The sequence below is a fragment of the Geotrypetes seraphini genome, chromosome 12 (assembly GCF_902459505.1).
Source record: "Geotrypetes seraphini chromosome 12, aGeoSer1.1, whole genome shotgun sequence".
In the NCBI taxonomy this organism is placed as follows: domain Eukaryota; kingdom Metazoa; phylum Chordata; class Amphibia; order Gymnophiona; family Dermophiidae; genus Geotrypetes; species Geotrypetes seraphini.
The window spans coordinates 106,795,485-106,811,910 of record NC_047095.1 but is presented as its reverse complement, the minus strand read 5'-3'; the positions used below and the strand labels follow the sequence as shown (position 1 = coordinate 106,811,910).

The following is a 16,426-nucleotide window of genomic DNA, read 5'->3' as shown; positions in this document are numbered from 1 at the left end:
ACTTTGCTAATAAAAAAAAAGATTCAACATAAATCTACTATTTAGTAGATTCATCACACGCCCCCTAGTCCTAGTATTTTTGGAAAGAGTGAACAAATGATTCACACCTTCAGAGGTGATGGGGGGTCTGGATAGGCGACTATGGAAGTGATTTGTTCTGGGGAAATAGGAGTGATTTCAAAGGGGTGAAAGTCTGTTATGGGGCTGGGAACTCTTTATGCAGGGGACATCCATTTTAATCTGCATTGCCCCCTTTAAGTAGGAACCCAGAATCATTGGATTGCACATTAATGTCCCAGTACTCCTGGTGCAGAAAAAAATATCAAGGCTTGAGATATTGATCATGATTACAAGTTGCATTACTGAATCCTACCATAGACTAAGGGCTCCTTTTACAAAGGTGAGCTATGCATTTTAGTGCAAGCTAAATATTAGTGCGCGCTAACGCATGCATTTAGTCTATGGACACATTAGCATTTAGCACATGCACTAAATTATTTAGCACACCTTTGTAAAAGAGGGAGTATGATGTAGTACCATGATATATTTTACCATAGCTTAGTAGTTAACCCCCACAATCTCTTGAAGATAATTCTGAATTAATTATATTTCTCAATAGATCAGTTATGATTCTCAAAATCCTTTTATGAGTGATGCTAACTTTGCATATCTATACCGGACTATGCCCAGCATTCTTAAGGCCAGTATTGGGATTGTGAAGTTACTGAAGCATTTCAACTGGACCTGGGTTGGTATCTTCACACCTGATGATGACAGCAGCCTGGGGTTTGTCCAGCTTCTGAAAGAAGGGATTGAGCAGAATGGAGCCTGCATTAAATTCATAGAAATATTCAGTCAAAGTAATGCTTCGCTACGAAAGAAAATAAAGAAAATAAATGAAACTATTCATAAATCTTCAACTAATGTGGTCATTGGCCATTTTCATTCAGTGGATGCATGGGTTTTTTTTGGAATGTTACCATCTATGTTTATGCCGGGAAAGGTCTGGATTGTCACATCTAGCATTGATTATCCTTTAACCTACCCAGTGAGATTTCCTTACAAGAATAACACCTTGCTCTTCACAGCAGTAAAGAAAAACATTCCAAGCTTTTTACAATTTATACATGATGTAAATCCTATTATGTTTCCTAACAATACTTCAATTGAAGAATGGTGGAAAGGACTGTGTGATGACCGGTGTCCCAAAAGCATAAAAAAATCCTGTAGTAGAGATGAAGATTTTTACTATATGTCCCACTGTGAGAATACCTACTTTGCCAAGAGTTATAACATTTACAATGCTGTGTATGCCCTGGCACATGCTTTGAAAGACATGCTTTTCTCTGGCTCTGGAAATACAACCATGTGGGATGGAGACCGACAGAGATTATCAGATTATTTGCCATGGAAGGTAACATCATTTCATAAAGGAATGCTTTATTCAGAAAACTGTATTAGTGATGTTGGCATAATATGAAAGGGAATCGTTTGGGGGAAATTCTGTAACTGGGTATCTCCATTTAAGAACCTGAGGCCACATAGTAGGAAGCCAGATAAGTTCTATGATACCTAAACGCAAAATGCAGCTGGGTCTATAAGATAAGTATGTAAATGAAAGCCCTACCTATATCAATTCATGCTCTATCTCTGTGTGTTCTATCTTGCAAATACCCATTATGCAAGTTAAGTTACCTTTTGCAGAATAGAGCTAAGGCAGAACATTGGGCTTTACACATGTATGTGAGCACACATACTACAAAGTAACCCTTAAAAAAATGAGCCTGCAATTCCCCCCAAATCAATGTCCAAAGAGCTTACAACTTTAGAGACTAGGCTAGCCAAGGAATCAGGAAAGTAAGGATGCAAATAGAAGGAACAGAAAGTCAAGAAAGTAAAATGGGGGGTGGGGGGTGGAGATGATTTTTAGATAGGTTAGTAATAGGAGGAAGTGCAAAAGTGACGACGCTTTCAAAGGTGAGGGGGATAAATGTATAGTGTGTGCAAAATGGTATTATATTTCATGTGGCACTAGTTTAAAATCATGTTTTCTTTGAAGAACACTCCTAGCATAAGAACATAAGAACTGCCATCTCCGGATCAGACCTTCGGCCCATCAAGTCTGGCTATCCGCACACGTGGAGGCCCAGACAGGTATACATCTGGTGTAATTTTAGTCACCCATATCCCTCTATGCCTCTCGTAAGGAGATGTGCATCTAGTTTGCTTTTAAATATTCTAAAGATGTTAATAAGGTGGCAGTTAGAAAAGCAAGGTGGCATAAGCACAGGCAACATGGGTTCGCTAGAGGCAGGTCTTGTCAGACAAATCTGATCAATTTCTTTGACATGGTGACCAGAGATTTGACGTGGTAACTAAGGAGAATACTAGATGTGGGATTTTAGCAAAACCTTTGACTTTCTTCCTGAATAGGAGAAAATATAGACAGCAGATACAAATTCTCAAAGCTGACATATTTTAATCTCTAAATTGAAAATAAAATTATTTTCCTGCCTTTGTTATCTGTGATTTTATTTTTCTAATAATCTTTTCCCAAGCTCTGGTTGCACTTTTAATCCATTTGCTGTTTTTCTTTTCTTCACTTTCTGCCCATATCCATCTTTGATATTAGCTTTTAACATTCAACTTTCTTCAATTTTTCTGCTTCCTTCTCAAATCTATCTACTTTTCCATGTCCTCCCTTCCAATATAAACTATCTCCTCCCTCTCTCTGTTCTTCCCCTCCATCCACATATACCATCTCCTCCCTCTTTCTTCTTCCCTATTCCCATCTATCCATATATAACATTTATTCTATCTCTTTTCCTCTTCCATACCTTCCATCCCTGGGTGCCATCTCATCCCCCCTCTCTCCCCTTCCTTTTCCCCTTCCCCACCCATCCTTCCCCTGTGTACCATATTTTCTCTCTTTCTACCCTACCCATACATCCCTTTTTACCATATCCTCCCTGCCTTTCCCTCTCCAACAGTCTGGGATCTTTCTCCTCTTCTTCCCATAGTCTGGGATCATTCTCCCTTCCTTTACTTCCCTCCTATCCCATTTGTGGTCTGGCATCTCTCTGTGCTTCCCTCCCTTTCCCTCTCCCCCACCTTATTCTGGGATATTTCCCTTTATCTTCCCTGGTCTGGCATCACTCTCCTTCTCTTCTCTCCTATACAGTGGTTGGACATCTCTCTCTTTCCCTTCCCTAATTGCTGTGATCTGGTATCTCTTTTCCCTACTTTACCTTCATTACCTTCTTTCCTTCCCTCCTCCTTCCATAGTCTGGCATATCTATTGGCCCCTTCTCTTACCTTTCTTCCACTGGAAGTCTGGCATCTTTCTTTCCCTTTACTTCTCCATCTATGCAGTCTACCATCTCTATATTACCATCCTTGTATCTCTCTACCTTCCTTCTCCTTCATCCCCTTGGCTGACATCTCTCTCTCCTTCTCTCCCCCTCCCATAGTCATATTTTCCCCTTCCCTTTCTTCCCCTGGAGGTCTTACATCTTTCTATCCCTTTCCTATCCATCCCCATGGTCCAATATCTCTCTATTAACCTCCCCACATAATGGATCCAGTGCTTGCTCACTGTTCTTCTCATTCAAACGGATCCTCATAGGAGGCTCTTGAACAAACTTGATGGGCTGAAGTTAGGACCCAAAGTGGTGAACTGGATTAGAAAATGGTTGATGGACAGACGCCCGAGGTTAATGGAATTTGCTCGGAGGAAGAAAAGGTGAGCAGTGGAGTCCCTCAGGGATCAGTGCTGGGGCTGATCCTTGTCAGAATGTTTGTGAGCGACATTGCTGATGGGTTAGAAGGAAAGGTTTGCCTCTTTGCAAATGATACCAAGATTTGTAACAAAGTAGACATTGAGGATGGAGTGGAAAATATGAAAAATGATCTGCAAAAGATAGAGGAATGGTTTAATATATGGCAACTAAAATTCAATGCAAAGAAATGCAGAGTAATGTATTTGGGGATTAGAAATTGGAAGGATCCATATGTGCTGGGAGATGAGAGGCTAATATGCATGGATGGGGAGAGGGACCTTGGGGTAATAGTGTCTGAAGATCTAAAGGCAAAGAGACAGTGTGGCAAGGTGGTGGCTGTTGCCAGAAAGAAGCTGAGCTCTAAAGAAAGAGGCATAGCCAGTAGAAGAAAGATGGCATTGATGCACCTGTACGAGTTGTTGGTGAGGCCCCACTTGGAGTATTGTGCTCAATTTTGGAGACCGTAACTGTCAGAGGATATAAGAAGACTTGAAGCAGTCCAGAGGAGGGTGATAAAAATGGTAGGAGGTTTGTGCCAAAACACGTATGATGAGAGACTGGAAGCCCTGAATATGTTCAGTATACCCTAGAGGAAAGGGAGAGGGGAGATATGATTCAGACATTCAAATTTTGAAAGGTATTAATGTAGAACAAAATCTTTTCCAGAGAAAGGAAAATGGCAAAACCAGAGGGCATAATATGAGGTTGAGCGGTGGTAGACTCAAGAGTAATGTAAGGAAATTATTCTTTACGGATATGGAGGTTGATGCCTAAAATGTGCTCCTGAGGGAGGTGGAGGAGAAGATAATGGTGACAGAGTTTATAAAAGCATGGGATGAACACAGAGGATCTCCATTCAGAAAATAATGGTATATATTGAAGAATTTAAGACGAGTATTGGGCAGACTTGCACGGTCTGTGTCAAGTGTATGGCCATTCAGTTGAGGATGGGCTGGGATTGTTTAGATGAGCTGGAGTGAGCTTTGATGGAGACTCCAATAGATGCACAATACCTGGCAGAGCTCTGGGTTTCTGGCCCAGAAATATCTAAGAAAAAGAACAATTTAAATTAAATCATTAAATTATAGAGCGTGTATGTTTGGGCCGTCATTTACTGTGTTACTATGTTTATTCCCAGCAGCACCACTCTTACTCTTCAGGCTGACAACAGCATGAGTGAAGTAAATACTCTGCCTTCAGTGACCCAGATGCTTTCTTTCTGCTTCTGTTTCATGTCCCTACATAGGCAGTATTAGCAGAGAGAAATCTTCTGAGATGCTGAAAGCAGCATGTTTACTTCACTAACGCTGCTTGAAGCCTAAAGAGTAAGAGCAGTGCTTCTAGGAATGAGAACGATGAGCAAGCACTGGATCTTGCTTTGGGTGGGGGGCTCTAGATAAGTGTGCAGGCCATCCAGAAGGTCTCCACTGGCTGCCATTGGCTTGTAGGCCTTGAGTTCAAGACCACTTATTTAAGGAGAGAAGAACTGTTGTGCGCATGGATAGTAAAGAAAATAATGTATTCATGCCTCTATATAAGACTGGTGAGACCTCATTTCAAATATTGTACACAATTCTGGAGACCTGTACCCTGTGATTGAACCTCAGAGTGGAAATTATAAATGTTCTTTAAAAAATACATAATTAATAGGAAAATTGGAAGTTCCAGGCATTCCTGAAAATGTGCCCTTCATTCTTTAGCTTCATCGTTATCTGAAGAATGTACACTTTAAGAGCATATTGGGTGAAGATATTACTTTTGATGAAAATGGAGACCTACCCATGGACTATAATTTTATTAATTTGATCTTTTTGCCCAATGGGACAGTGAAACAAAAAATTGTCGGAATTTATAAACCTTATGCTCCCCCTGCGGAGGATTTCACAATTAATGAAAAAGTGATAGTGTGGGAGGCTGCATTTACCCAGGTGAGAGTGATACAATATTATGTAAGGTATCTTGTAATTCAGGAGGTTTCACATGCAACAAAGAATTCAAGTTCTGCATCATGATTGGCTGTTGAAGATTTAGCTAAGTTCTAACTGGCTGATATTCAAAGCATTGTGATTGGATAAGAGGGGATCCTGCACACCTAAAGTGCCTAGGGCCACCTAATTGCTGATATTTAGATACACTTTACTGCTTAGCCCTGTTGACTAGTTGGGAAGATAAAGGCCAAATGGCCCATGGAGTCTGTCCATCCATAGTAACCATTATCTCTTCCTCTTTCTAAGAGATCCCACATGCCTATCCCAGGCTTTCTTGTATTCAGACATACCCTCTGCCTCCACCACCTCTTCCAGGAGACTTTTCTATTGATATGTTGAAAATTTCAAAGAGATGAACATGGAGAAATATCAGTTTGCTCTTGGAAAATGCTCTAGTATGAAAGGTTAAAATTCATAGGACTCACCGCATGTAAAGCTTTAGCTACATTAAAATGGGGAATTCTATTGGATTCTCAAAGGAAAACTATACAAGCTTACTGGTGGGGTTAAACATTACTTTTTAAATGCTTACTTTTGCCATTCAAATTAGACCTGGATATTCAATGCTGAGCCATGTCTGGGTACCTAAATAGCTAACCAGTCAAATTCAGGATTACTATTCTGAGGTTTCTTTTATATGGAAAGCTGACAGCTAGGGATCACGGTCACCATTCCACTTGATCTCAAGAAAACATTAAGGGGAGGAATTTTCAGTGGAGGAAATTTACATGTTGGGGCATTTTTCAAGGGGGAAGTAACTTAAAGGAAGAAGTTTCAAAGTGGAGGATCTTCTACTTGGGAGAGGCCTTGAGAAAGTAGGCCTTGCATTGTGGGAAACTTAAATAGGGGGCCAAAAATGCACAGGAGGTGAGTCTCTTTCAATTGAAAAGAAGCTTTGGACTGAAGGTGTATAGCATGAAGATGAAAAGAAATAGACTTAGGAGTACCTCTTGAGTGAATTAGTAGAACAGCTTCTCAGTGAAGGTGCTGGGGATTCATTATATAAAACAAAGAGAGCTTGGGTCAAATGCATAGGATGTCTAAGAGGATGATAAGGAGAATAGTGGCATAGATGGTCAGATTGCATAGGCTATATAGGGTTCCTTTTATTAAGGTGCGCTAGCATTTTTAGCGCACGCACCGGATTAGTGCATGCTATAGCGTGCACTAGCCGAAAAACTACCGCCTGCTCAAGAGGAGGCAGTAGCGGCTAGCATGCGCTATTCCGCACATTAAAGCCCTAACGTACCTTCATAAAAGGAGCCCATAGTCTTTATCTACCTTTATTTTTCTATGTTTCTATATCACCAGGAGAGGGTGTATGGTGGCTTTGGGAGGGGGGTTTTCATTTGGTGGGGGTTGAAGATATCTTATTTTCTGTGTTGCCAGCCCGTTTAAGCAATACCTAGCAGTGGCATTACATTACATTAGGAATATCTATTCCGCCATTACTTCGCAGTTCAAGGCGGATTACAAAAAGAGTTATAGAAGGTGGATTACAGAAGATGTCTGGTTATTTTCAAGAAGAGTGAAGAGTAGAGTAGGTTGTTTCAGGCATTGGGGAGTTAGTGGCGGGAAGGAAGAGGACTTATAGTGTTAGGTCTTTTTCCAGGGATTTCTTAAGCAGTATATATGTGGTGTTAGGTCTTTTTCATGAATTTCTTAAACATTACAATCTTTATTTTTTTTCTGAATGTTTTGTAGTCTGGTATCATTATCAATAGATTGGAGATTTGGTTGTCGGGGTTTTGCTGCTTGAGTGGCCAGGAGGCCATCATATAGTTTTTTTCCTTTTAACTTCTTTGATAGGAGGGTATGTGAATGGGGCGTGAGTTTTCCTGTATCTGGTTGAGGTGGTTTGGATGAGGCGGTTGTTCAGGTAGATTGGGCTGACTCCGTTTATAGCTCTGAATAGTAGACAATAGAACTTGAATAGTATTCTTGCTGGAACTGGAAGCCAATGTGATTTGAGGTAGGCCTCTGTGATGTGGTCTTGTTTCCTCAGTGAGTAGATGAGTCTCAGTGCTGAGTTTTGAATTGCTTGTAGTTGTATTGTTATTGTTGCAGGGCAGGGGAGATAAATGATGTTGCAATAGTCCTTGTAGGCCTAGGTTTAAGGATTGTACTATGAGCTGGAATTGTGTAATCTCAAATATTTTTTTTGTCTTAGGTTTCTCATGACTACGAAAGATTTCTATATAGTTTTATATAATTTGTTAACACTTCCCTCCTTTATATTCATTTTTTTAGTAACAATCCACAAGTCACACAACACAAGTACACCTAGTAAAAGGCAGCATTTTAAACACTGCAGTGAGCAATAGAATATCAATATATCCATTGTAAAACTAAAGAAGCCAGATAATTTTAACCCATTCTGAGATCTTTAGGGAGGATGGGATATAAAACCAAATAAATTAGTACAGATCGATCCTGTACAGTCAATGCTAAAGGAAACCATCTTTTTTATACACATAGAACACAGATATACCCCCACCCAGCATGGAATAAGATATCACAAACTAAAATTTGAAATATGTAGACAAAAGTTAAACTGAACCACCAAGAAGCCAAACTCTGCATACAGTGCAACACCACAGAAACAATGACTCATGTTCCCTAATATTCTGGAAAATATAAATATAAAGATAGCAAATGTAAATTTGAAAAATAAATACAATTTTATGGGACTAATACATTTTCCAAAATATATTAAAATTAGTTGCAATAAAAAGATTTAATTCAATTCATCATGGCTTTTTTACTTACTGCAATACTCGTAAAATAAAATATATACATTAAATAAATAAATATGTGTACCTCCACTCTAAACGAGTGCTATGGTATGTGAAAAAGTGTTCAGTGTCCTTATTTCCTGCATTCAAAGCCACTTGGGAGATAAGATTGGTACCATCATATCACTCTTTCAGTCCCTTTTAACTGGTTTTATATACATTCCTTAAGTATGCCCAGAAAAATTGAATAAATTACTTAGCTTTTTTGACACGGCTTGATGGGAATATGATATTTGTGCTCAAGTGCTCATCGTGTCTTTACACCAATATTTTGCAAAAATTCCAAAGAACCATATTAAACAAGCCATTGGGACATAGGAGGGGGCCAACATTTTCAGTAGACTGGCCACACAGACATATCAGCATATCAGTGAGGCACCCTAGGGGGTCACTTCTTTGAAATTCATATAATAAGGCCCACATCTCATCATAACCCCCTTATATTCTATAACCCACCTAAAACCTACTGGACTCAACTACATACCACATTAATAGCTCTTATCCTTGCAGATGTCATCAATATTTAGATACAGTAGGATTTGGGTAGATTTTGAAAGGCTCACATTATCCACCATAAGTATGGTAGTTAGAGTAGGATATAGGCTTGGTTCCCTATCTCTATAGTCAGTATACCATCCACTAGGATACTCCAGGAACTTGCTTGCTGCTCTACTAGGCCTGGCCAAAACATTTGAAGTTATCATACATGCAACTATGTACACATCATTGGGGGTGGTAGCAGTGGTATAGGGAGGGAAGGAGGTACCCCCTGCACCCTCCTCTCTTTTCCCTCATGCCACCCCCTCCTCCCCTGTACATCATTAAATCATCACCAGCATGAGCAGCTTCTACAGACAATGCTGTTCATGCCAGCATTGTCTTTACTCTGATGTTACTTCCTGGACCTGCAACCCAGAAGTGATTTCAGAGGGGGACCAGGCTGGTGCGAGCAGCAGGCCTGCAAAATTGCTCACACTGGTTAAGATTTAATGAGGTATGAAGTGGGAGAAGGGAGGGTGCAAGCATGGCATGGGGTAGAGATGCTGGCACCCACACCAACATGGCAGCTGGGAGTATCCACCCCCTTACTATGTCACTGGGTGGGAGGAGGTCAGTGATCACTTGTGGAGTGTAGGATCATACTTTCATCCCTCCAGTGGTCATCTAGTTAGTTTGGTACCTTTTTTGCATGTATTAATTGTTAAAATAGGTCTAGGCACAAACATCCAAATTGCACACTGGACATTTTCTAGAATGTTTGATTATTGTAGAAAAATATCTAAATCATAAGCCTATCCTAGCCCCACTCAAACTATGCCTCTAACACTCCCCTTCAAATTTGGACACACTGCAGTAGACCACCATTAAAATATGTCTAAAAAATGGTTTCACAAATATAAAATTGGAAGAATTTGGTGAGAAAAATGTCCATGTGTCCCTTAATGCCACATTTTGGATATTTTTCTTTCCACAAAATGAGCTCTACAGTTACTAGCATGTGCTACTGATAATTCATATTACTTTACCACTAACTCACACTATTTTACAACAGGTCCCATTTTATTCAGTGAGGCCTAGTTACTAAAACCTAGGATTGACAGTAAAATGACATGTCTTTAACAGTAGTTCTTGCCCCTAAGTTTCTTTTTTACTGCTCAAGGTGACAAGGAAAAGACTCAGGAGTAACTTGAGGAAATACTTCTTCACAGTGTGTTGAATTAATGGAAAGGCCTCCCAGTAGAGGTTGTGGAAATGGAAACTGTATCTTAATTCAAGAAAGCTTGAAACAAGTGCATACCATCTCTAAGGGAAAGGAAGACATAATGGGCAGAATAGATTGGTTCAATAGCCTTTAACTGACTTCATTTTTCAAGGTTTCTATATTCCTGTCCTAAATACCCTCATAGAAATGCCTACTTTTAATAGCAAAATATACTTTTGTATAATTTAGGTGTTCTGGAAATAAATGATCAGTTGGTAAAAAAATAGTTACATTAGACCGATCCTTCTGAAAACAAACCTCTAAAGGGGAATTTGTGATATCTGAAGGTGTGAATTGAACGAAAAAGGAATATTGCAATTTAAAAATCAAAGCCCATTATCAATGTTTACTCAATCCTCAGATACCTCCACAATCCAGATGCTCCCAGAGCTGTTCTCCTGGCTACAGGAAATTGCCCATTGAAGGAAAGCCCGTCTGCTGCTATGACTGTATTCCGTGTTCAGATGGAGAAATCTCCAATCAGACTGGTGAGTGATTGGTAACACATGAGATGCTCATGCTGGCAGGTTATTCAATGTGGTACCTGCTTTATTAAAACTTATAAAAATATGATAAAATTTATACCGGAAAAAGATTAGTAGACCACCATTCAACCCAGTATGCTGTCTCCAACTGTTGCCCAAGAGCATCTTAGCAGCTTAGTGGTCTGATGCTCCTGGCCAAGAAAATAATAAAATACACCACAACAACCTCTGAACTTAGGTGCTGAGACATCTAATCTGGTAGAGTAAATAATGAATAGTGGAGAAAAAAAAAACCTCTCTGATAACAGGCACCCCATATAGTAAGCAGCATGTAACAAATGAGGACCATAAAAAAAATCTCAGGTGAGGAAAAAACTCTTTTTATCATTCATAATTCACCTTCAAGGCCAGATAATATCTGCACATGCAAACAGGAAATACCAGTTGTATGAGTGAAAAAATATTTTCTTGTATTGAAAAATTCTACTCCACTCAGGATTTTGTAGACTTCAATCATATCTCCCCACAGCCATATCTTTTCTAAGTTGAAGAGCCCTAACCTTTTTAGTCTTTCCTGATACGAGAGGAATTCCACCCCCTTTATCATATTGCTTCTTCTTTGAACCTTTTCTAGTGCTGCTATATCTTTCTTGAGATAAGGAGACCAGAATGGAATACAATACTCCAGGTGAGGATACATCATGGAGTGATACAGAGGAATTATAACATTCATAGTCTTGTTAATCATCCCTTTGTTAATAATTCCTAGCATCTTGTTTGCTTTTTAGGCAGAAGGTTTTGTCGTATTGTCTACAATGACACCTAGATCTTTTTCTTCGGTGCTAACCCCCAAGATGGACCCTAGCATCTGGTAACTGTGATTTGGGTTATTCTTCCCAATGTACATCTACCATTTAGATGCCTAGTCTTCCAATTTCCTAAGGACTGCCTGTAATTTTTCACAAACTACATGCATTTTAACAATTTTGTACAGTTTAGTGTCATCTGCAAATTTAATCACTTCACTCATTCCAATTTCCAGATCATTAACAAATAAGTTAAATAGAACCAGTCCCAGTACAGATCCCTGTGGCACTCTACTGTTTACCCTTCTCCACTGAGAAAATTGACCATTTATCCCTACCCTCTATTTTCTATCTGATAACCAATTCCTAATCCACAACTGAACTTTGCCAGCTATCTCATGATTCTTTAATTTTCTCATGAGCCTCCCATGAGGAACACAGCACTCTAGCATTCCCAAACATCTGATGGACTTTTTAACACTGAGCCACTCTCCTTGCATCCCACCTTTCTATGCCTCTTTCTATTAATTAAGGAGTTCCTTTAATCTTTCTTTTGAGTTTATGATTTATATTTTATTGCATTATAAACCACTATGACAATCAATCAGATATAACAGTATATTTAATCTTTTTAAAAAACAAAAAATTTACAAAATACAGCCCAAAAAGGAGCCTGCTTGTTCTTCACATATATGTGATTTATTATAAAATCACCTTGTTAATGTGTAATAAAGCTTTACAAAAAATGAAGTTCATCCCATAGCTTAGGTGAGAGGAAAATATATTTTAAAATTAAAAGAGCAATATTTTGCCAGTCTACAAACTTAGGCCTCCATTTATGAAACTGCGATAGCAGTTTCTAGCGCAGGGAGTTACGCTGAATGGCCCACGTTGCTCCCGAAGCTCAGTGAGTTTCTATGATCATCAGGAGCAACGCGGGATATTCAGCATGGCGCCCAGCCCTCGAAACTGCTATTGCAATTTCATAAAAGAGGAGGTTAATGCAGAGTGATATGCAGTTACTAGGGCTACAGCTATATTTGTATTTCTGTGGCAGGTCCTATTACTACTATTATTCTTTAATATTTTTAAAGCACTGAAAAGCATACACAGTGCAGTACATTTGACATGTATAATAGATGGTCCTTGCTCCAAAGAGCTTAGAATCTAGTTTGGATAAACAAACAGGACATATAAGGGTAGGAGATTTCTAAGCAGAGAGAATAATAGGAAGGACGTAGGTATTTTTACAGTGAGTGAGATGAGTTAAAAGCAGCCTTAAAAAACTGGGCTTTTGCCTTGGATTTGAATACTGCAAGAGACGGAGCCTGACCTAATGATTCATACAGTTTGTTCCATGCATACAGTTCAGCAAGATAGAAGGTAAGAAGTCTAGAGTTGGCAGTGGAAAAGAATATGGTTAGGAGGGACTTTCCAGATGAATGGAGTTCACAGGGAGGAGAATAGGGGAGATAAGTGAGGAGAGATATTCAGAGGCTACGGAGTGAGTTCATTTGTAACTCAGTAAGAGGAGTTTGAATTGTATTCAGAAATGAATGGGGAACCAATTGTGACAAATCTAGCGCTATCCCTAGCTTTGACACAGTGGTGAAGAAGGTAAGTAGTCCCCGAGGCAGGAGAGCTGGTCAGGTTGGCCCTGCAGAATATGAAAAGCTGATTTCACTTGGACTATCCCAGTAGCTAAGAAACTACAGCTCTCAGAAGGCCAGTCTCAGCATAGAAAGCTGTGACTGGGACAGGCACAGCTGCAGAGAGTTTTCTCTCCCTTCTCACTCTGCAGCAGGGAGGGGCGAATTAGAGGGGGTTAAAAGAGAGCAGCTGAGAGAGAGTCAGTGGGAGGAGGAGCCGAGGAGGCTTCAGGGTGTGCTCGGTGGAGAACCCTCTCCTCCTCAACGGAATGCTGAGGAGCTGAACCAAGACTGGCAAATGTTGGACACAGAAGAGCTTACTGCTGACCCATGGAGTGAGGAAGGAACCCCAGGAGAACCCATGGAAATCCAGGAGAGTCTGGTAGGACCGGAGGAGGTGTCCATGGACATTGATAAGCAGTAAGGGGATGTGAATTGCCTGTGTCCACAGTAGTGAAGCTACCAGTTATGCCAGTGAAAGTTTGAAGGGGAGTTGTATTTCTTTCCCTGCTGATAATGAACTGTTAATTGCTGCTTGAAAGCTTTAGGTGCAAAGCTAGCAAATGTTGTGGCATTTTTTTTGTTCTCTCTGCTAGCAGCCAAGCTGAGCCGAGAGCGTTCTTCCTCACAGCTGTGCATAATTAATTACCTGAAAGGCACAACAGGGAGCTATGCTGAGAGTCGGCATGGACCTTTTGAATTCTGTGCTAAAGAAAAGAACACGTTTTACATGAACTACAGTATGTGATAAGCCACGTTAGGCTGTGAAAACCAGGTGACATGCTGGCCAGGTTTCTTGTTGCACAATTACGGTTTAAAGTTTGTTTCTGTTCTGAATGTTTCATGCCTGTGAAATGACACAGCTGCTGGAGCTGAAGCAGCTCAGTGAAAGTTTCTAAATCCCAAACTACTCTGGTGAACAGAACTGTTTTATAGATGTGCTAACAAAGTCCAGAGGCTGTGGAACTGTAGGTTAAGATGAGACACACCCAAAAACCTGGACACTGGATTTCTTTGAAAGTTTTGCTCTGTTTGAACAGCTTGTGTTTTGCCTCATAGTTTTGAGTGCTTGTTTTGAGGTCTGCTAAGCTGAAGCATTTTTCCTTTTGTTCAATGTAACCAGTGAACATAATAAAACCTTTGTTTGATTATTCAACTATACTGGATTTTGAGGTGTGTGAGTTTCTTTTCCCTTGCCTGTTTTTCTTTCGGTAATGTCAGGGAATCTGATATTATACCTTAGGCAGACGCCTAAGAAGGCCTGAAGGGTACCCTGATTTAAGGGTACACGTATGGACAGGAACAGTCACAGTGTTCCAGCTCGCTGCCGTGAACAGGAGCTGGGCAGGTGTGACACAATGAAGAGACTTGAAGGTGAAAAATTACTTGGATATTTGTAGATAAGTAGTGGGTTCCTAAAGCATAAGATATTCCTAAACACACTTTTATAGTATTTATGACAGCTTTTTTTCTAAGTGAATAGAAGAGTTTTTATGGTATATAGTAGTTCATATAACAGAATATGTATAATGTTTTTCTTTGCTGATTATGTTGGTGAAGATGTTATTTATGTAATTGTTTGTTTTATGTACTTTAAAATGTGTATACTGTATTCTGGAACCCACCTAGGTTTAGGCAGGCTATACATTTTTTTAAATAAATAAATACTAAGAGAATATTCTTTCTTCTCAGATATGGACAACTGTATGAGATGCCCAGAGGACAAATGGCCCAATGAAAAAAGAGATGTCTGCATCCCAAAAATTATAAGCTTTCTATCCCATGAAGAACCTTTAGGAATAGTTTTGATTCTTCTCAGTCTTTTCTTTTTTCTTATCACTACTGTCATTCTGGGAATCTTCATTAAGTACCGAGACACTCCTATTGTAAGATCCAACAACACAAACCTAAGCTACATTCTTCTGGTCTCCCTCATGCTCTGCTTCCTCTGCTCATTGATATTCATAGGCCACCCTGAGGAAGTAGCCTGCATTCTCCGACAGACAGCCTTTGGAATAACTTTTTCCATCTCTCTTTCCTCTGTCCTGGCAAAAACAATCACTGTGGTCATGGCTTTCCAGAGCACCAAACCTGGAAGCAAGCTCCGGAAATGGATGGGTTCCAGGGTCTCATACTCTGTAGTTTTTTCCTTCTCTCTTTTTCAAGTCCTCCTGTGCCTTGTCTGGTTGGTTACCGCTCCTCCATTCCCACATCTTAACATGCAAGCAGAAGATGGAACAATTCAAATTGAATGTAATGAAGGGTCTGCAATTGCATTTTACTGTGTTCTGGGTTACCTAGGATTTCTAGCTGGTATCAGCTTCGTTGTAGCTTTTCTAGCAAGAAATCTACCTGGTAGCTTCAATGAGGCTAAGCATATCACCTTCAGCATGCTGGTGTTCTGCAGTGTCTGGGTGTCTTTCATCCCAACATATCTGAGTACTAGGGGCAAGTATATGGTAGCAGTGGAGATATTTGCTATCCTGGCCTCTAGCTCTGGAATACTGGGGTGTATTTTTGTCCCCAAGTGCTATATTATTCTGTTGAAGCCTCACAGAAACAACAGGAAGTATATTACAAAAAAATAATTGTACTTAAACTTCCTTGAATGTTAAAGGAAAGCTAAAATAATTAAAGAACATTGTAAGTACCACAATTGCATTGAAACTCACACAATCATCCCAATGTTTGAGGTTAGCTGTATGTTCATTGGATTCAAGAAGCTAAACAAGGGTAAGATAGGGAATTATCTTGATTTTACTTTTGCTTTAAATTTATGGTGCCATAACTTCCATGCATAAATGGCTAATTTTATTGTACATGGTTTGATTGGCAAGAGAGGCAAATGCAATACTACACCCTTTTACATAAGTGTGGAAGATGTTTATAGCACTGGTCAGCTTGCTAAATGCTCTGTGCTGTAGTTCTGCCCGATTCACGATTCAAATCGGTTCACTGATTCACTTTGGGTGAATTGATTCGAATCGAATTACAACAAAAAAAATTGGCTTTCCGATTCAGACCCTCCCCCTAAAGCAGGAGCGGCAGCTGCTGCCGCACCTGCTTTAGAGTGCGAGGAGGAGGGTTAGTCGGGAAGTGCTGATGTCGGCTTCCCCTCCTTGCATCTGGTTTCCCACCTTGGCGTCCAGCTTCCCACCCTGG

The 16,426-nt window shown here is 40.0% G+C and overlaps 1 protein-coding gene across 1 annotated transcript; it reads left to right on the top strand.

Annotated features, from left to right (window-relative positions):
- The first annotated feature begins 682 nt into the window (after positions 1-682).
- LOC117346250 (vomeronasal type-2 receptor 26-like) lies at positions 683-15,852 on the top strand. The gene is made up of 4 exons (XM_033915651.1): positions 683-1,414; positions 5,480-5,707; positions 10,686-10,812; positions 14,957-15,852. The coding sequence occupies exons 1-4, from the start codon at positions 683-685 to the stop codon at positions 15,850-15,852; spliced, it is 1,983 nt and encodes a 660-aa protein (XP_033771542.1).
- Positions 15,853-16,426: the final 574 nt, after the last annotated feature.

Coding starts and splice junctions, on each gene's coding strand:
- LOC117346250 (XM_033915651.1), top strand. CDS start 683: ATGCCCAGCATTCTTAAGGCCAGTATTGGGATTGTGAAGTTACTGAAG. Junction 1,415..5,479: donor CAGATTATTTGCCATGGAAG/GTAACATCATTT, acceptor TTCATTCTTTAG/CTTCATCGTTATCTGAAGAA. Junction 10,813..14,956: donor AGAAATCTCCAATCAGACTG/GTGAGTGATTGG, acceptor CTTTCTTCTCAG/ATATGGACAACTGTATGAGA.